The following is a 17,801-nucleotide window of genomic DNA, read 5'->3' as shown; positions in this document are numbered from 1 at the left end:
AGAGAGAGAGAGAGAGCACCCAACAGGATGAGGAGTGGCAATGATAGGAGGCCACTGGGACTAGTGACATACTCCCGCCACAAGGCTGACCGAAGCCTGACGTTGGCTATGAGCAGGACACATGGCGGTGCCAGGAGGCGGTCCAGTAGACTGCGGCTATACCCCTCCCCGGCCATCTACAGGTGGCCAAAAAGCATACGATACCGGGGCGAACATGTCCTGTCCATGCGCGACCACTCCCTCAAAGCTGACCTGATGGTGGGAGTGCGTCGGGATCCCAAGAGGCTGGCTGAGGGGGGGTGGTCGCTCTGGATGACAAGACGCGACGAGTGGGAAGCACCCACACCCCTCCCTCACATGCTTCCGGGGTGGCAATCTTTGCAGAGGGGGGACGAGTGGAACCGCCGAGAGCTGGGGGGTTTGCGCGTCTCCTGCTACTTTTTAGCAGTACATGTCGCCTTGGACTGGGGGGTGGGAAAACCGCAGAGGCAGCCAGCCAGTGATGGTTGCACCCGTGTGCGGTGGGACGCAGATTTCGCCAATGTTTGTCTGTGCCGCACACTTGCGACTATGCCGGTGTACTGGCCGAGTACGAGTACAAGTGCGAGACAGGCTTGGGGAAAATCCGCGAGGGTGACGGCAATGGGGCAGAGACTCGCCGTGACCAGTCTCGACCTCGCCCCAGCGGGTCGGCAGCGCCTGCTTCGGGACGGCGCGTTAGATGTGATGAACTGGTCGTACAGTGTGGCAGCCTGGTCAGGGGGGAGAAGTCCATGTACCGTCCTGTCTGCGTCTAGTTCATGGTCTATTATTCTTTTTCCTTTCTACCTCACCGCTCCATCCTCGTACACGCTGGACAGGACCCAGGGCCGCATGCCTCTCGGTTCCTGAGGGGGTAAGAGGATCATGATAAGGGCGTCCGTCCAGGAATAATAAAGAACAGAAAGAAACGCAGTCCAGAATTCGGTCTTCTTTTCGTGGGCACCTCTGCAAAACAACGAAGACGGGCTTAAAGTATACGTATACACATGCTGGACGAGAAACGACCAAGGGAATTTTGAACCTGGAGCCAACGTAGGAGGGCCCGGGGGCATCTTTGTGGCAGGCTGCTGTGAGGGCTGCCGTCGAGTGAGACTTTATTCCACCTTGAGGATCCGAAGTCTCGCCTCGGTTTGGATGACCTGCGGTGGCAAGCAATGGTTAGCACGTCCAAGTAGCCATGTAAAGTGCACAAGGGAACTCACGTCGAGAGCCTGCCGGACCTCCAGCACCTTCCTGACCTCTGCAAGCCAGTCCCGGCTGAGCGTCTTGGCCCAGCCCTTTAGGCCGTTGACCTCGCGGGCTGCAGCATCCAGCTCGCCCTGCTCCAGGTAGGTTTGTGCGCGCGTAAGGACGCTCTCGACGTCGTCGCCGCCTGCTTCTGCGGCAGGGCCAGGCTGCTTGGTGAACAAGACCTTGCTCAGCACGTACGAGGACGCGTGAGAAGCCACTCCGGCGTCGTTTGGCAGCAGGGCCGCCTTGCGCACCTCGGTCGCCACGCGCCGGAACCGGTCAATCAGCTCTGCAGTGCTCGGGATTCCCCGTTGGTACGCCGAGGGGTGGATGCTCGCGATGGCTGCATCTACCACGTCGTCGCCCCGCGCGATCTCCTTGAGTGCCGCCAGCTCACGGATGAAGGGGCGAGGAGGCGCCGCAGGCCCCGTAGAGGATGCCTCGAGGCTGGCCCTGACCGCATCAACGGCAACGTTGAGCTGCTGCGTCTTCTTGGTCACGTCTACGACCTCGTCCAGGCTCGAGGTGAGCTGATCGAGCTCGCTGACCGCGGTGCTAAGACTCTCAAGCTGGCCGAGACGGCCCTCGCGCTCCGTTTCGACGCGCTGTTTGACTTCCTCCTTGAACTGGCGCTGCAGCTCAAGAGCCTGCTCGAGAAGCCTGTTTTGCATCTTGGCCTCGGCAACCTCCCTCTCTCGCTCCGTCATGGTCTTGAGCCGAGCGTCGAATATTTCCTGAGCCCGGGCCATCTCGGCCTCGAATTCCTCACGCCACCGGGACTCCTGCGCAGTCATGTGCCCCTCAATGCGCGAAATAAGATCCGCCGCGTGGGTCTCGAGCTTGTCGATCTGCTCTTTGACTGTGACGGCCGCCTCGTCCTGTGCCACCTTCTTCATTTCGCGGATCTTGCCGCCGAGCTGCTCGGCGGCCTGCTTGGCCTTTCCGATCGTGGGTCCGTAGCGCGCATTGGCACCGTCGGCGTTAACGACGGTGATGATGTCGTTGAGGAGCTTGACCAGATCCTGCACCACGGGCTCGTTCGCATCGTTAACCGCAAGCGGGTCGATGGGCGAGGCTGGCGGCCAGCGAGAGGGCTCATCAACCTCGGGCGGAGTGAATGCGGCAGCAGCAGGCGCAGCAGCAGGCGCAGGAGCAGCGACTTGAGAAGCCTTGGCCTTGGGCGAGGCTGTCGGCTTCTTGGCAGGAGCCGGCTGCTTCACCTCGGGTGCTGGATACTCCTTGGGAGGGGCCTTGGCCTTGGCTGCCTGCTTGGCCCCCTCCGTCTTGACTGCGCTGGACTCGCGCTTCACGGGTGGCTCGGTATCGGCAACACGCCATGACGCACCGCTCTGGGCGGGAATGCGGACGCTGGCATCCGAGTCCCTGGGGTTGCTGGAAGCCTCACGCTGGGCTATGCGGGGAAAGCGTTTGCGAAAGTCCATCTCCTCGAGATAGAGCACGGCCTGCTCACCGTACGGTACGTAAGCAGTGAAGAAGTCGTGGAAGCTGTCGTTGATGCGCGAGTACCAGACGCCACCGCCAAAGGCCAGGGCGCCCAGGAACGTCATGGTGAGTATATAGTTGCGCAGGCGGCGGAAGAAGCCCTTCTTCTTCTTGGGAGGGGCCGCGGGAGCTGCAGGAGGTGTAAGAGGTACATTCTCTGGCTGTATTTGCGAGGCCTCGACCCGGACTTGCGATGTAGGCGGGGGTGCCTGGCTGGCAGCTGCTGTCCTGGTCTCGCTGGGTGGGATGACGGCGGGCTCGGGTGTTTTCTTATCGGCAAAGAACCTCTAGCAGGCGGCAGGTCTGGTTAGCAAGCTTGAGGCCCGACGAGAAGGGGCCCATGTCCCGAGATTAGGGCTATCGGCCAGTGCGGGCAGGCGATACAGCTCGGTAGGAGCTCGTTGGGTGGTGGTGGTGGTGCGTACCTTGACGGTAACCCGAGCAGGGGCGGCAACTCCAAGCTGCCATTGACGGCTGGCGGCGGCCGCGAAGGACCTGCCGCCGGCCCCCCTCACGGATCTCAGCGATGTCCGCAGCATGAGGGCGTGGTGTAGCGGGGTGCGGCGCTGAGGGAGTTGGTTTGGGCAATGGGTGGGATCGTGACGGCGCTTGGCCGCGTGAAAATGCTCTCAGTGACTTGGCTGCGGCAGGGTGGGGAAACTTCGGCTAAACGGGCGGTTGGATGGAAAATCAGCCATGGAACCACGACAGCACGGACCCCGAATTTTGCGAGAGACGTCATTTGTGTTGGGCAGAAGATGCTGGCTCGTGATCTGGCCATCCATCCCTTACAGCCAGCCAGATAGATGTCAGTCTTCAGTGTCATCTGCCACAAAAGACACCGACCTAGGTGATATTGCGTGGGGAGGTAGATATCCTGACAATCTATTCCTATGGGAATGCGTCTTAGTCTCATCGTCTGCATCGCGCCATGAGGCCTGCCTGATGCCTGTCTACCTAGGTAGCTGCCTATCCTGAAGGAATGCATGTCCTCGAGAGTAATGGGACTGCTGAAAACCGGCCACCTATCATGGTCATACTCAACGCTTGCATGTGAGCAAAGAGGTTGCCCCGCTAGGCACAAAGAATCAGACTGCAGTAGATAGATGGGTAGTGCATATACTCCAAATAGCACAGGGAAAGGCAGACAGAGCGGATATGATAGGAAGGAGACCGAGACGCATCAAAGTAAACCCAACGAGAGAAAACCAAAGGAGAGAAAGAAGGAAAAAAGAATATTAAAAAGAAGGGGGCTTGACTGCGAATACCGTGCGAAAGACGCCGTCAAGGTACACGTCTATCATTCCCTCCGATAAGCACCCCAACCGCCGCCGGTGGGCTGTTCCGGGCAGTGGTTCAAAAGCACAGTGAAAACAACAACACCGGGGCCAGTCTATGCGACTCCTCATGCCTCTTCCCGCTGATGCATGATATACCGAACCTCGTTGTGTACCCGATTCGTCAGGCTCACATGTTCATGAACGCGCTTCGCGCTGTCGAAACCACTCCGCATACCGTCGCTACCACATTTGCACCGCGCGAGAGCGGACCGATATCAATACTTGCGGTCGCGCCCGCATCGGATCACATCCTGGCGCCAATGACGGCCAGAATGTGTGGTAGGTCGCTCGGTGAGATTGTGTTGCGTCCAGCAATGCACACCCCGCCCATAGGCGCCCATCTAGCAGGCGCAAGGCCCATTGGTCTGGGTGTTTGCGCCCTCGGATGAGGTTAGATTCACCCCGGGCCGCTGGCCTGGTCGGGCATGCCTGGGGCCGACTTGGTCAAGTGGCAGTTTCTTGGCAATAGCTGTGAAAAGCTCGCGCACGTTCTCGGCCGTCTTCGCCGAGGTTTCGAAGAAGAGTAAGCCTGCCTCACGAGCGTAGGCCTCGGCATCTGCCGTCGACACTGCCCTCTTGTCGGGCTGCTCTGTGACCAAGTCGAGCTTGTTTCCGGCGAGAGCGATGATGATGTTCTCGTTTGCCTGTCGCTGCAGCTCCTTGACCCATGCCTTGGCCTTGTCAAGTGATGCCTGCGGTTTCCGGGGGCTATCAGTACCTAAGCAGCGACGTAAACGACGTCAAGGCCAGCATGGCGAAAAGGTTAGGAGGACTCACGGATTGTGTGATGTCATAGACGACAACAGCACAGTTCGCATTCCGGTAGTACATGGGCGCCAACGACTTGTACCGTTCCTGGCCCGCCGTATCCCAGATTTCGAACTTGACCGTCGTGTTTTCATCGAGCGAGATAGTCTGTGTTAAGAATGCAGCGCCGATGGTCGATTCCCGGTAAGAGTCGAATTGGTCCTGCGATGCGGAACAGCATCCAAGTCAGTGGGGGTTCGCTCCGGTGGGTGCATCGAGTGGGAACACCCTCATGAGAAAGACTGAGAAAATAACGAGTTGCATACCTTAACAAAACGGAGGACTATGGAACTCTGCGTAGAGAGGGCCGGATAACATGTCAGTAAGTCTTCAGGTCATGTGCCAAGCATGAAACAGCCTTGCGACAGCGTACCTTGCCGACGGCCGATTCACCTAGACGAAAGGATGCAAGGTTAGTTTGAGCGCGCCGCGTAGACGAAGGGGCCGAATGCCATCAGCGGTGTAGACAGGAACACACCGAGCAGGACCAGTTTAAACTGCGCAAAGCGGTTGCCGCCCATGCCGCGGGCACCGGGGGGTCCTCGTGACGCCATTGCAGTTAAAGGTGCGTTGGGGTCGGGGGCTTCGGGAGCTGGTTTCGGGGCGTCGGCGACTCGGGATGTAATGTAATGTTATCAATAGTGTACACAGGCTGTGATGCCGTCGAGCGGGAGATGCTGCGCAGACGAGTCGAGTTGGATCGGCGGAGACGAGTCGAGTTGGATCGGCGGAGGCTGGTGATGGTGGTCGCAAAGCCCAGGACAGTGGCGGAAGCGGAGACGGCGGCGGCTGTCGCTGCGGCGAAACACAAAGAGGCCCTGCTTGGACAAAGAAGCTGCAGTTCCCCAGACGATCCCCCAGAGAATTCTCTACTAGGTGATGCGGAAGCCAACAGAGCGAATCGGCTGCTGAAATACAGGCGACAGAGAGAGCGGGTGCTTGTGTTCGTGTCTGTGTTGTTTGCTCAAGGCGGCGATGTTGTCGTCAATTGTTGGGGGGCGAGGCGTCGTGGGAGAAACGGGCTGGGCTTAGCGAGTGCCTGGCGAGGTGATGCAGCCGCTGGGGGCGGAGCCGAGCAAACAAGAAGCAGACTGGCTGAACAAGGACTGCACACGTCAGGCTCCAGCCCAGTGTGCCAGTGCGGCCGCGAGGCAGCTCAAAGCGTGCAAGCTCGCTGTTATGTCAGCAGTACAGGCTCCACGTGAGCCGGTGGGAGCTCGGATCCCTCAGGCAGACGTGCGCCCTGCATGCCAGAGATGCCACCATGCAAATTTGGGGACGGGATATCACAAGCTTGCATGGACCTGGATGGTGGACCTGGAGGCAGTGGTGGGTCGGGTGGGCCAACAAGGCCTGGAGCTGGGCAATACAGCCCGAACCTGGTGACGAAGCACATTGAATTGGCAACTGAGCACACCTATGAGCACACCTATGAGCACAGCACAGCACAGCCTCGCGCGGCGGTAAAGCGGACCGTCACTGCAACCTGGCCTCCAGCTCCCACGGCCAACACCACTTGACCTGATTGGCCTCTAGCAGAAAAGCAATCCTGAATGTGCGCACGGCAATGGACTGACTGAACAGCCAAAACGCCAACGCTATACTCCGACTACCAACCTGACGTGCCTTGCGCGCCGTCCCATCAACCCGCCCACCAGCAGCATCAGTGCCTCCCTCCCTACCACCTACCTACCTGCCTAAGAGCACCTACTCCTGCCGCCACCGGAGCCCCTGATCCCCGGCGCGCCACCAGTGTCCGTCTAACAGCCCAGCCGCGCCGCCACCATGACGGTCCCCTACCGTGACATCAACGTGCATGCGGCGGCCGATTCGTATACTTTCACATCGCCCTCGTCGCCCAACGCCCCCGCCCTCGCCATCGACCGGCCGACGGGAGATATCCGCCTGACTGAGGGCCATGCCTTGTCCGGTAAACGGGTGCAGCGTGTCTCTAGCATTGCCGGAATCCTGGGAATCATCAGCCTGAGACTGGGTACGACAAATCTGCCCTCGCTCCAGCCCAGCTTGTATCTGTTAACACGACGTGTCGTTCTCTCCCAGACAAGTATGTCATCATCATCACCAAGGCCCAGCCTGTAGGGCGGCTCAAGGGCCACATGGTCTACCGGGTTATCTCCACCGACCTGCTCCCGCTGCGCGAGCGCCAGATCCGCGATTCGGACGAGGACAGATTTCTGGTGCTGCTCAAGGCCTTCGTCAAGGAAAGCCCGCTGTACTTCTCGTACTCCCTGGACATCACCAACAGCTTCCAGCGCCAGTCGCAGCACTCCAATAACACGCCGCTTTGGATGCGGGCCGACGACCGCTTCTTCTGGAACAGGTTTGTTCAGACAGACCTGATCAACTTCCGCTATTCCGGCTCGCGCGCGAGCCCTGGCCCTCAGCAGGCTGCCGACCCATTCATCCTCCCTGTCATGTTCGGAATGCTCGAGATTCACAGGACGCACTTCAAGAGCACCCCCGTCACCCTCGCGCTCATCACACGCCGCGCCCGCTACCGCGCCGGCACCCGCTACCTCAACCGCGGCCTGGACCAGGACGGGCACGCGGCGAACTACAACGAGACGGAGCAGGTCCTGGTTCTGAACGACTCTGGCGGCAGCCTTGGTGGCTTTGCGGGAAGCTCTGATATGCAGAGTGGCAAGCTGGGCGGGTCTGGCGAGGGGAAGGAGGCGCAACTCTTCGCCTACGTCCAGACCCGCGGCAGCATCCCGGCCTTCTGGGCCGAGATCAACAGCCTCAAGTACACACCCAAGCTACAGATCAAGAGCATCGAGTCGGGGCTGCCGGCCGCCGCGGCGCACTTCCGCGAGCAGATTCAGCTCTATGGCGACAACTACCTGGTCAACCTGGTGAACCAGAAGGGCCGCGAACGCGCGGCCAAGCAGGCGTACGAGCAGGTTGTCGAGAAGCTGGCATCGTCGCCGCCCCAGGAGCGCACCGTGGCGGACCAGCGCACCGACGAGAAATTCCACACCATCGAGGCGTCCAAGGTGCAAACTTCTTTTGACCGACTGCACTACGTCTACTTTGATTTCCACGCCGAGACCAAGGGCAACAAGCTGCACCGCGCCCAGCAGCTCATCGAACAGATACGCGAGCCGCTCATGGTGCAAGGCTACTTCTGCGCCTCGGATTCACCCTCGGCCGTTGATGGGCGGCCCGAGGTGCGTACGTACCAGACCTCGGTTGTGCGCACCAACTGCATGGACTGTCTGGACCGGACCAATGTCGTGCAGTCGATGCTGGCACGCTGGACCCTGGACCGCATCTTCGTCGACGCTGGGCTGATGGAGGTGGGTCGCACGTTCAAGGAGGAAGACGCCATCTTTGAGCATCTTTACCGCAACCTCTGGGCCGACAACGCCGATGTGGTCTCGCGTAGTTACGCGGGCACGGGCGCCATGAAGACGGACATGACGCGCATGGGCATCCGCACCAAGGCAGGCGCGCTGCGAGATCTCGACATCGCCATCACACGCTACTTCCGCAACAACTTCCTGGACGGGCCGCGACAGGACGCCTTCGACTTGTTCCTGGGCGCGTACCAGCCGGCGGCGGCCGGCGGCCTGATCTTTGTGGATCGCCGCCCGGTCATGGTGCAGGCTATCCCCTACATTCTGGGCTTCAGTATCTTCTTCGTTCTGGTGGCATTGTTCACGCCGCGCATGCCCAACTCGGCTGTGCTACCCCTGCGGCTTTTTACCTTTTTGTTTTTTGCTATGGCGGTGTGGTGTGGTGTATTCATTGTCAACAACGGCATCTTATATGTGAGTATCGAATTTCTCAGCCCCCTAACCCCTCTATCCTCGTTGCGCAGCCGCCTAACCATGGTCACCGATGCCGATAGGTCAACTGGCCCAAGCTCAACCCACGCCCCTGGGCTACCGAGGGCTATCAGCAGACCATCAGCAAGGTTAGGAAAGACAAGGTGATCGGCCCCTTTGTTGCACGGCACGAGCGTGGCCTCAGCGCGGCCAGGTTCGTCAGCGCCGAAGAAGGAAAGAAGCGCACCGAGTGAAATATGCCAAAGAGGTATTTGTCCTGGCCGGGTTTCACCCTCGTGTTTTCTTCCCCGGCTGTAGAAAACCAGTGGCTGTGTGAGAGGGTGTTCTGGAATTGGGATGTGGCCTATAATAAGAAGGAATACACCGCGCAGCAAGCTTGTATTTTTATGTCTTGTCTTTGACTTTATTTCTTTTGTCACAATCTCTTTATTTCCTTCCCCTGTGTCTTTCCGTCATATGTGACTTTTACACAAGCATTTCGACATGGGTGTGGCCAAGAATTTGTCGACTGAGGGATAGAAAGAGCGGCCTTTTTTTTTCTAGGACTCTTCTAATAGATACACGTAGACGTGTCCCTTTTCCATTTCATTATATATGCCATTGCCAGTAGCCTACATGGCAGTGATTCTCGTTGAGACAAGCAGAAATTACAAGCTGAGCATTACCTGTTCTCCCGACACCACGAGTAACCCACTTCTGAGACACAGTCTATCACCTACCCTTCTGACGCCGAAACAAGACTAGAACTACCGCTGAAGAGAATGTCTTTTGCTGCCGGCCGTTGAGCTGCGGGCGAGGCCGTCGTCGGTGAGTTCACCGGATCGAAACCCATGGCACCAATTCGTTGAGCTGTTGATAGGGATGATCGAGTATGCCTAGGTCAGAGATGGAGCAAGGAGGGAGCAGGTTTATCCTTTGAACCACGAAAAGTATGAAAAAGGGGACAGGCCACTGTGCATGGAAGTATTATGCAATATGGAGAGGACGGACCAGGGGAGAAAAGGAAGGATGAAGAAAGAAGGAGGAAGAAGAAGAAAACGAAAAGCAGACGGACACAGCTTTGTGTCCCTCAGCCCACGTCCCCCCGCCCCTGCTTCCCGCGCGGCCTCGCGCGGCCGCCCTCCCCGGCGCCGCCGAAGCCGCCGCTGCTGGTGCTGGACTTGAAGGAGCGGTAGATGAACTGCATGGCCGTACCGAACCTGTGGCGCGTGCGGCGGTAGGCCACGAAGAGCGCCGCCGACGCCGCGAGGACGACGCCCGCGAGCGCGCTCGCGACGGCGCCCGCGACCCTGCCCCGTTCGCCTGCGTGGTCGGCGGGGGCGCCTGGGTCGCTGTTGTCCAGGGGCGGTGTCGCCGTCGTCGTCATCGCCGTTGTTGCTGACGTGGTGCCGGTGGATGATGCTTCTGTTGGCGAGGGCGGCGGCGAGTGCGAGTGTAACGTGGTGGGCGACGTCGGTGCTGCTGCTGGTGGCTCGACGATAGATGGGTTAGTAGGGGGTGATGACGAGACGCGCGTTGCCGCGCTGGTACGGGCGGACCGGGTGCGTCGGGCCGTGGGGGTCTGTATGGTCGGAGCGACGGGCGGGCTGGAAACGAAGCCGGTAGGAGGAGCAGGGCCCGGGAGGGCTTCACCAGTCGAGCCGCCGGGATCGCTGCTCCGGCTCGTGCTCTTTCCGCTGCGGCTTCTGCTGCTGCTGCTGCTGCTGCCGCTGCTTCCGCCGGCCGCAGAGCTTGTGGCACCCACATCCGTGCCGCTGGAGCTTTCCCTAACGACGGGGCCTGCGGTCGTCATCGAAGGCACCCGAGAAGGGGAGCCGGAACTGCCAGTACTGGTAACGGCCGCCTGCCCGCGCGTCGTCGTCATCACGCTCGACCACCCCCACGTGCTCCCCCCGCCGACCCTGCCTGCTGACGAGGCCAAGGGGAACGATGGACTGGGCCAACTCCACATACCGCTAGGCGCGCCGCCTCCCGGGCCACTACCACCCCCGGCGGCGGCGGCGGCGGTCGTCGTCGTCAGTACTGCCGTCGTCCGGGGGCTCTCGTAGATGCTCGTGGTGGAGCCGGCGGCGGTGCCGCACGTCAAGCTAGTGAAGCGGGCGTCGTCGCGGCGGATCCAAACCGCCATGTTGCAGTACTTTGAGGCGTCGTGTTGCGGGCTGTGTTGTATAATACCATCGCAACACACGAGTACGCGTGGGTGGTCCATCTGGTCAGCGGCTTTGATAATCATCTCCTTCTCCACATCCTTCATCGAGCAGACGACGACGACGCCGCCCACTTTGTCACCAAAAACACAGGACGGAAACACAGAAACGAATGACTCACCACATCACCTTTGCGAGCGAGCGGCCAGAAAGCCGGGCGAGGTGGCGAGCCACGTCGCCTCCGCCTCGGCCTTTTTTATCTTCATCTTCACCCCCATCATCATCGCCCTTTATCCCCTCATCGACCCCATGGACAGCCTCGTCGACGGCGTCCGAACCCCCCTCGTCTGCCACGCCGCAGCCTTCCTTGCAGGCGAAGGCGTCGTAGCAGGTCGTCGTGAGCTTACAGGGAGCTGAAGAAGCGAAGGAGCGCGCACCGCCCCGACGGGGCGGCGGCCCCGGATCCACAAACGAGCCCCCCGCGCCACGCGCCGCCGGGCAGAAGCCCCAGACGCGCGCGGCCTCGTCGGCGCTGCAGCCCATGCCGCCGGGCGGGACGAGCGGGCGGGCCGGGTCGCCGTCGTAGAAGCCGCAGGGGGGGCCGGCGGTCGTCCCTCCTCCTCCTCCTCTCCCCACGGCTATCTTCCCCCTTGCCGAGTCCGCCACGTGAGGCCGCGGCCTGCACGGCTCGGGGGTGGTGGTGTTGCTGTTGCTGTTGTTGTTGTGGCCGGGGACGACGACGCCCGCGACGGGGCCCGCGGCCGGCCTGGGGGCTGCGTGTGCCAGTGGGAGGCTCGACCCGGCCAGCAGGAGGAGCAGAGGCGGCAGAAGATGACTTATGCGAGGTGGCCGCCATGGGCTAGGTGTTTTTGGCCTCGGCATGGCAGCGAGATGTGCGGGGAGAGAGTGTTGGTTGCTCGCGGAGCAGCAGTTGGATATTCAAGTGTACATTAGAGAATATTAGCAAGCTGGCGAGAGTACGAGATGAGGAGCGACGATGAGAAAAGAAAAAGGACGAGAAAACTACAGACGGAGTTTTTAACCTGGGCCCTGGGCGTGACCGTCAGGCCCGAGTGTCGCCGCATCGTCGTATTGTGTCTTCTTATTGTGCTATTGATGCGCTGTGATTCCGTGCCATTGGGCCAGAGTCACAATAGCAGCGAACCCGTCCTGCCCTTATTGAGTCCCGGCCGAATAGAGTGACTAACCGTCTGTAGCCGTGTTAGACCTGAGGAGCCACGCTGGTCCGGATGCCAGGTCACGCCGTCAACGACTTCAACCGTCACTGGCAAACACTGAATATGTGCAAACAAAGTGAGCCCTCGAATCCGGCTTTAGCCATGATCCATCCCAAGCGACCCAACCGACCTCGGACTGGATAAAGTCCATTCAATGGCCTTGTTCTCCAAGATGATTTTTATTTCCGTCATAGAGCAAAGAAAAAACAAGCACAGAACGCCGCATATCCCAAGCCGCCTGGCTACCTACCGCCTACGGCCTGGCCTGTTTGGCCTTCTCCTTTTCGATTCGCCTCCTCTTCTGCCTAAGCTTCTCCGACTCGGCGTCCTTCTTGTTGTTGCTGTACACCATCTGCTCGTAGAGCTTCCGCTTCTTCTTGCTCATCATTCCCTTGGCCCGCTCCAGGTCCTCGGCCTCCTCCTTGGCCCGCTGGCTGAGCGCCTTGCGCGCCTGCTGCTTGGCTTTGGCCTGGGGGTCCGCCGTTTTGGCGCCGTTGGACTTGACCGACTTTCCAGAGAACTCGGCCTCCAGCTCCAGCTGGCGCTGCAAAGCCGCCGACGTCTCTTCCTCGTCCTCTTCGTCCTCCTCAGCTCCCTCGGCGTCGGAGAAGCCACCAAAGCCGTCGTCGTCCTCCTCTTCGTCTTCTTCGTCTGAGGAGCCAGCGACAGCCATCTCACCATCTTCGATAGCCTTGACCGCGAGGTCATCCTCGACCTCTGACGCCTCGTCGGCCTCCTCGTCCTCTTCCTCGCCCTCGACGTCACTGTCCTGGAGCGCCTCGGCCTCGGTCTGCTGCTCCTCGAGTGGGACGGTGGGATCGTACTGGCCTGCACGGGCCTTGACAAAGGGGCTCAGATGTGGCGGCAGCTGGGCGCCGGGGGCGTACTGATTTGGCTCCTTAAGCTCCTCCTCGTTGATGCTGTCCCAGACCCACTGAGGCTGGACATATATCCTGCCCGGCACCCTTCGGTTCGGACCAACCTTTTGGGAAGTCTGGTTGTCCTCGCCCATTTCCTGGTCTTCGGAGCCCTCGCTCTGGGCCGCTTCCACGATGGGCCGGTCGACAATCTGGTGCGTGATTGACGGGTCCAGCTCGTTCGTGGTGAAGGCGCCGTCGCCGAGAACTTGGTCCCAGCCGATGCGCTTGCAGCCAAAGGCGCGCAGGATGAACTCGAGCGCCTGCCGCGGCGTCTCGCGCGAGAGGAAGATGGTGCAGTTGGCAAACAGGGCCGACGGGTCCGAAGTGCTGTAGGACGGCTGAAGAAGGACGTCGCCGCCCGGGGCAGCCGGCTCGAATTTGTCGATTTCGGTCGACTGCTCGTTCTCGGCCTCTTCTTCGCCATCAGTGATAGCCTTAGGCTTGTCGCCGTCGTCCTCCCCATTCTTCAGCTCCTTGACGAGCTTGTTGACCTTGGCCTGGAGCTTGGGGTCGGGGGCGGCGTCAGAGGCGGCGGCGGCGGCGGCGGCGGCTGCCGGCAGTGCAGACTTGGATGCCAGGCCGGCGCCCTCCAGTGTGAATGCGGCCAGTTCGGCCGACATGTCGTCCTTGGTCGGGTCGAACTTCGGTGGGTACTTGAGGCCGAGCGAGGTGTACAACCTAAAGTTGACGAAGCCGAGCAGGGTCATGTAGAACTCGACAAAGGTGCCCATGATCCTAAAGTCGATGTCGCCCAAGACGCGTTGGTTGAACTTGTAGGGCACCAGCCACAGGACGTCCTCGCCCTGGATGCTGGCCTGGTAGTAGATGCCCTTGATGGAGAGGAAGGACTTTTGCAGGCTGTGGGAGACGATGAGGTAGTGCTGGAACTCGAGGCACAGCCTCTCGCAGCGGGCGATCATCTTTGCGGGCACGGACGAGGTGGAGGGCAGGTTGGCGAAGAGGAAGAGCATGGACAGGCAGTCGTCCAGGTCACGGAGGGCGTCGACAAAGGTCGGGTAGCGCTCGCGGATGACGTGGTCGAGCGTGTAGGCGGGGCGGCCCGTCTTATCGGGGCGGGCGGCGTTGCCCCCGAGGCGCTTGGCGTCCGAGACGTCGCCGCGGCCGAGGGCGCGCGAGATCTTCTTCTCGAGCGCCTTCTGGTCGCGGAAGCGGGCCAGCAGCGGCTCGTGCAGCAGGTACTGGATGTCCTTGGCATAGTAGAAGGTGGTCGAGGCCGTGGCCGACTTGCTGGCCTTTCTGCGGTTCCGGGGCTCGCGCGGGTAGATGCCCTTCCAGATGCAGAGTTTGCGGAAGTCGGGGAGGCTGATCTGGAGCTTGCGCACCGCCTGCGTGCGCGTGATGTAGTTTTTGGCCGCGCCCGCCTCGCCCTTTTTCTTTAGTCGGCCCATTGTGGATGTGTGTGTGTGCCTGGGTGTCTGTCTGGACCTCGTCCAGGCGGTGCTTCAAGGAGAGAGGGTGTTAAGGGGCGGCGGCAGCACTTCAAGGCTGCGTGTTTTGCGCTGTCGCAAGAAAATGAGGATGTACCAGCGACGACAGCTCGATTACCCCAGCGGCGGCGACTGGATTGGAAAAAAGATATCGATTGGTGGGGCCGCGAACTTTTTTTTCTCACTTTACTGCCAAAATCGCGTCTTACCGCCCCGAGCAGCGCTATCGATAAAGAATTTCTATGGGCCGACAAGGGTGCCAGCAGAGGTCTTACAGCTACCCTAACCCTTGGCTTGTATTCGGCCCCCTTTCCTCTCCTTGTCCTGTCTTTTACCTCGACCCCCATCGCTACTAGATACACATCAGGCCTCGTTCCCATCATCACCACCCTTCCCCTTGCCCAAGCCCCTCTTGGCCGCCTCGAGCACATCGACCCAGCCTGCCGGCTTGACCCTGCCACCCTCATACCCCCCACCGTTGATGTACGCCTCGACGTCGCCGGCCCAGTCGAGCACCTGCTCCTCGGCGCCCCAGCGGCCCATGGCCATGATGCCGATCGGGACTCTCCCCTCGCCCTGCTCCGGGTCGGCGTATCCCATGGGCGCCGAGGCGGACGGGCAGCCCGACGAGTTGGCGAGCCAGATGTACGTCATGTTGAGGATGCTGCGGTTGCCGTCGTTGAAGCCGCGGGCCTCGTCCCCGGCCACGGCCTTCCAGCCGGCCTTGGGCGTCGTGGGCGTCACGACGAGCAGGCCCGGGTGCTCGGCAAAAAGGAAGGCGAGGTGGCGCATCAGGACCTCGCGCATCTGCGCGTACTTGAGGTAGTCGAGCGCGCCGGCGTGCTGGCCCGCCGTCAGGAGCACCCGGTTCGCGTGCCCGATCAGGTCGGTCCAGTGGCCCTCGCCGGGCCGCACCCGCGCGCGCGCCGAGTCGGCCGCCTCGGCCAGGCACGTGGCCGCGTGCGCGAGCTGGCCCTCGCGCAGGTACGGCAGCTTGATGTCCACCACCTCGTACCCGGCCTTGGTCCGCAGGTGCTCGACCGCCGCGTCAAAGTGCTCGCGGACGACGGGGTCCGAGACGGCGATCCACTCGCGACAGATTCCCAGGACCTTCTTGCTCGGCCCCCCGGCAGCGGCCGCTGCTGCCGCAGACGAGGGATGAGGCGGCGCGAACTGGCCCTGGACGGGGCACTCTGGGTTCGGTTGGGCCATGACGCGGTACGCGAGAGCCAGGTCAGCCACGGTGGCGGCCAGGGGGCCAGTTACGCAGACGCTCGAGTTCATGGCGACTGTGCGGTGGTGGGTGACCTTTAGGCCATAGACACCATTGTAGGATGAGGGGATACGGATACTGCCTCCTAGTTTAGGGAGTGGTGCCCGAATAACAGGTAAGGCATTGTTAGTTGAAAGGAAGCAAAAATGAAAAGCGCCAAATGTTTGCTCACCTGCGTCGGTGCCGACAGCGATTGGGACGACGCCCGCGCCAACTGCAGAGCCAGCGCCGGATGACGAGCCGCCGGGGTAGTAAGACTTGTTGTACCAGTTGACAGGAGTCCCTATTGCGGGCTGTGAGGTTCGAGCGTCAGCAAGTGCGATACTTTACCGGCATCTCATCGCCAGCTCGAGAGACATCTTACATTACATCCCGTGGTATCTGCGTAGCGTGCCGCGTGCCGTCAGTCAGCCTCTCCTACCACCAGATGACGTGCCCAGTCCATCAGAAAAAAAACACAACCGCGAGGCATATATACGCACCCATGCCGACCTCGTGCATATTCATGTGCCCGACCAGCACGGCCCCGGCCTCCTGCAGCTTCCGGACGGGCCACAGCGTCTTGTCGGCCACCTTGCGGAAGAAGGCGTAGCGGGCCGGGTCGGGCCGCATGCCGTAGGTCGAGACGAAGCCGGCCACGTCCGTGTCGCACTTTGCGCCGAACGGCACCCCGTCCAGCAGGCCCAGCGGCTCGCCCGCCGCCCACCGCGCCGCCGACGCCCGCGCGTCCGCCAGCACGCCGTCCTCCTTGCACGCCGTCCACGCCGTGGCGTGCCCCTCCGGGCCCCCGCGGATCAGCCGGAGCAGCGCCTGCGCCACCTGCACCGGCGTCGCCGAGCCGTCCCGGTAGGCGGCGTGGTAGTCGGCCGCAGAGTGGAAGCGCCCGGCGAGGTCGGCCGCCTGCCGCGGGTGCGCCGGGTCCTCCGAGGCCGTCAGCTCCGCGGCCGTCGCGGCCGTGACGCCGGCGTCCGGAAGGGGGATGACGGTGGGCTTTTTGGTTTGTGTTTAGTTTTTGCATACGCCTGATATTGGGTTGTGATAATAAAAAAATAAAAATAAAATAAAAAGCTACCAGGGTCGGACGGACAGCCCAATCTCACTCACCTGGAATCTGTAGTCCACATCGTTCAGGCTAGCAATGTCCTTGATGGTCCCAAACTTGGCGTTGGCCCAGAAGAAGCGCTGCAGGTAGGGCGAGTTGTTGACGCTGCACCATGGAATCAGCAAAAGGCGCCAGAGAGGCAGTAAGCCAGTCGCGGCTTAAGAATACGGGGGAGGCGGAGGTGCGCACATGGTCGCCGCGACGGCCAAAGGAAGGCCCCTCAGGACGGGGTTGTTGTCCGACTCGTGTTTGTATTCTGTATGGGGACACTCCTGGGCCACGGGGTAGTTGCTGAAAGAGGCCATCTTTGGGGGTTGGTTTGGGGGCGATCAAAGTGCAGATATCACATCAATTTGCGAAAATATCAAAAGACAGGTAGGCAGGTAGATAGACAGACTGTGAGAGGAACACGGCTCCAGTTAGTTCCCCAGCTCCAATCACGAAGGCGGACAGCTGCAGTCAATTATTGATTGCTGCGAGGCACGTCTCGTCTCCACTTTAGTGAGCTTCAATTGCTAGCCCCCGAGCCACAATGATAATGACAGGGGCAGCAAGCTTGCTGCGACTGCTGCCAACACCTCGACCATGTCCTGCTCAGTTCTTATGCAGCTCCCTACCTACCTGTTCAAGTAAGTACACGTATACCTACCTGACAGAAGTGAACATCAATCACCACACAAACCAAACCCCCCCTCTTCCTCTGACCTCCCCTACCTGGCAACAAAGCACCTCGGTCCTGCCAACTTGGTAGCCAGGGGGGCCACAGATAAGCCTGCGCCCCAGCCGTGCACGTATGCATGTGACACCGAGGGGCAGGGCTGAAGGTCGAGTGCCGCAAGAATGCGTCTCACCCAAACAATCCCCCGACGGCCTCGAGCACGCTCCGGCGGAGGGGTCGATGTACCCGCTGCCGCTGCTCGTCCGCCAACGCCATCCGTGTGA

General features: G+C 60.9%; 7 protein-coding genes across 7 annotated transcripts; 1 reads left to right on the top strand and 6 right to left on the bottom strand.

The window, feature by feature from the left end:
• Positions 1-722: 722 nt before the first annotated feature.
• Positions 723-3,410, bottom strand: GGTG_04039 (mitochondrion protein). Its single transcript, XM_009221828.1, has 3 exons — positions 3,201-3,410; positions 1,245-3,062; positions 723-1,181 (listed from the first exon to the last, which is right to left on the bottom strand). The coding sequence occupies exons 1-3, from the start codon at positions 3,312-3,314 to the stop codon at positions 1,137-1,139; spliced, it is 1,977 nt and encodes a 658-aa protein (XP_009220092.1). The 5' UTR covers positions 3,315-3,410; the 3' UTR covers positions 723-1,136.
• Positions 3,411-3,600: 190 nt separating this feature from the next.
• On the bottom strand, positions 3,601-5,699 carry GGTG_04038 (GTP-binding protein ypt5). Its single transcript, XM_009221827.1, has 5 exons — positions 5,401-5,699; positions 5,296-5,315; positions 5,189-5,215; positions 4,893-5,084; positions 3,601-4,807 (listed from the first exon to the last, which is right to left on the bottom strand). Exons 1-5 carry the CDS (start codon positions 5,474-5,476, stop codon positions 4,457-4,459), a joined length of 666 nt encoding a protein of 221 aa, XP_009220091.1. The 5' UTR covers positions 5,477-5,699; the 3' UTR covers positions 3,601-4,456.
• Positions 5,700-6,232: 533 nt separating this feature from the next.
• GGTG_04037 (synaptojanin-1) lies at positions 6,233-9,408 on the top strand. The gene is made up of 3 exons (XM_009221826.1): positions 6,233-6,915; positions 6,984-8,713; positions 8,794-9,408. The coding sequence occupies exons 1-3, from the start codon at positions 6,708-6,710 to the stop codon at positions 8,962-8,964; spliced, it is 2,109 nt and encodes a 702-aa protein (XP_009220090.1). The 5' UTR covers positions 6,233-6,707; the 3' UTR covers positions 8,965-9,408.
• A 151-nt stretch (positions 9,409-9,559) lies between these two features.
• GGTG_04036 (hypothetical protein) lies at positions 9,560-10,859 on the bottom strand (the record flags this gene model as incomplete). Its single annotated transcript, XM_009221825.1, has 2 exons — positions 9,560-10,636; positions 10,685-10,859. 2 exons carry the CDS (start codon positions 10,857-10,859, stop codon positions 9,801-9,803), a joined length of 1,011 nt encoding a protein of 336 aa, XP_009220089.1. The 3' UTR covers positions 9,560-9,800.
• A 196-nt stretch (positions 10,860-11,055) lies between these two features.
• Positions 11,056-11,760, bottom strand: GGTG_04035 (hypothetical protein; the record flags this gene model as incomplete). Its single annotated transcript, XM_009221824.1, has 1 exon — positions 11,056-11,760. The coding sequence occupies one exon, from the start codon at positions 11,758-11,760 to the stop codon at positions 11,056-11,058; it is 705 nt and encodes a 234-aa protein (XP_009220088.1).
• Positions 11,761-12,369: 609 nt separating this feature from the next.
• Positions 12,370-14,445, bottom strand: GGTG_04034 (pescadillo; the record flags this gene model as incomplete). Its single annotated transcript, XM_009221823.1, has 1 exon — positions 12,370-14,445. The coding sequence occupies one exon, from the start codon at positions 14,443-14,445 to the stop codon at positions 12,370-12,372; it is 2,076 nt and encodes a 691-aa protein (XP_009220087.1).
• A 167-nt stretch (positions 14,446-14,612) lies between these two features.
• Positions 14,613-17,243, bottom strand: GGTG_04033 (hypothetical protein). The gene is made up of 6 exons (XM_009221822.1): positions 17,049-17,243; positions 16,862-16,964; positions 16,240-16,747; positions 16,122-16,138; positions 15,930-16,050; positions 14,613-15,842 (listed from the first exon to the last, which is right to left on the bottom strand). The coding sequence occupies exons 1-6, from the start codon at positions 17,162-17,164 to the stop codon at positions 14,848-14,850; spliced, it is 1,860 nt and encodes a 619-aa protein (XP_009220086.1). The 5' UTR covers positions 17,165-17,243; the 3' UTR covers positions 14,613-14,847.
• Between the last annotated feature and the right edge of the window lie 558 nt (positions 17,244-17,801).

Source organism: Gaeumannomyces tritici (genome assembly GCF_000145635.1).
Source record: "Gaeumannomyces tritici R3-111a-1 unplaced genomic scaffold supercont2.2, whole genome shotgun sequence".
NCBI classification, from domain to species: domain Eukaryota; kingdom Fungi; phylum Ascomycota; class Sordariomycetes; order Magnaporthales; family Magnaporthaceae; genus Gaeumannomyces; species Gaeumannomyces tritici.
This window is presented reverse-complemented; position numbering and strand designations above follow the sequence as displayed.

Excerpts from the sequence above, each read along its gene's own strand:
- GGTG_04037 (XM_009221826.1), top strand. The coding sequence starts at position 6,708 with ATGACGGTCCCCTACCGTGACATCAACGTGCATGCGGCGGCCGATTCG. Across the intron at positions 6,916-6,983 it reads AATCATCAGCCTGAGACTGG|ACAAGTATGTCATCATCATC; the intron begins GTACGACAAATC and ends GTTCTCTCCCAG. Across the intron at positions 8,714-8,793 it reads TCAACAACGGCATCTTATAT|GTCAACTGGCCCAAGCTCAA; the intron begins GTGAGTATCGAA and ends CGATGCCGATAG.
- GGTG_04038 (XM_009221827.1), bottom strand. The coding sequence starts at position 5,476 with ATGGCGTCACGAGGACCCCCCGGTGCCCGCGGCATGGGCGGCAACCGC. Across the intron at positions 5,216-5,295 it reads GTGAATCGGCCGTCGGCAAG|AGTTCCATAGTCCTCCGTTT; the intron begins GTACGCTGTCGC and ends CTCTCTACGCAG. Across the intron at positions 5,085-5,188 it reads TAGTCCTCCGTTTTGTTAAG|GACCAATTCGACTCTTACCG; the intron begins GTATGCAACTCG and ends TCCGCATCGCAG.
- GGTG_04039 (XM_009221828.1), bottom strand. The coding sequence starts at position 3,314 with ATGCTGCGGACATCGCTGAGATCCGTGAGGGGGGCCGGCGGCAGGTCC. Across the intron at positions 3,063-3,200 it reads CTGCTCGGGTTACCGTCAAG|AGGTTCTTTGCCGATAAGAA; the intron begins GTACGCACCACC and ends GCCGCCTGCTAG. Across the intron at positions 1,182-1,244 it reads AGGTCCGGCAGGCTCTCGAC|GTCATCCAAACCGAGGCGAG; the intron begins GTGAGTTCCCTT and ends TTGCCACCGCAG.
- GGTG_04033 (XM_009221822.1), bottom strand. The coding sequence starts at position 17,164 with ATGGCCTCTTTCAGCAACTACCCCGTGGCCCAGGAGTGTCCCCATACA. Across the intron at positions 16,965-17,048 it reads TTGGCCGTCGCGGCGACCAT|CGTCAACAACTCGCCCTACC; the intron begins GTGCGCACCTCC and ends TCCATGGTGCAG. Across the intron at positions 15,843-15,929 it reads CGCTGTCGGCACCGACGCAG|GAGGCAGTATCCGTATCCCC; the intron begins GTGAGCAAACAT and ends TCCCTAAACTAG.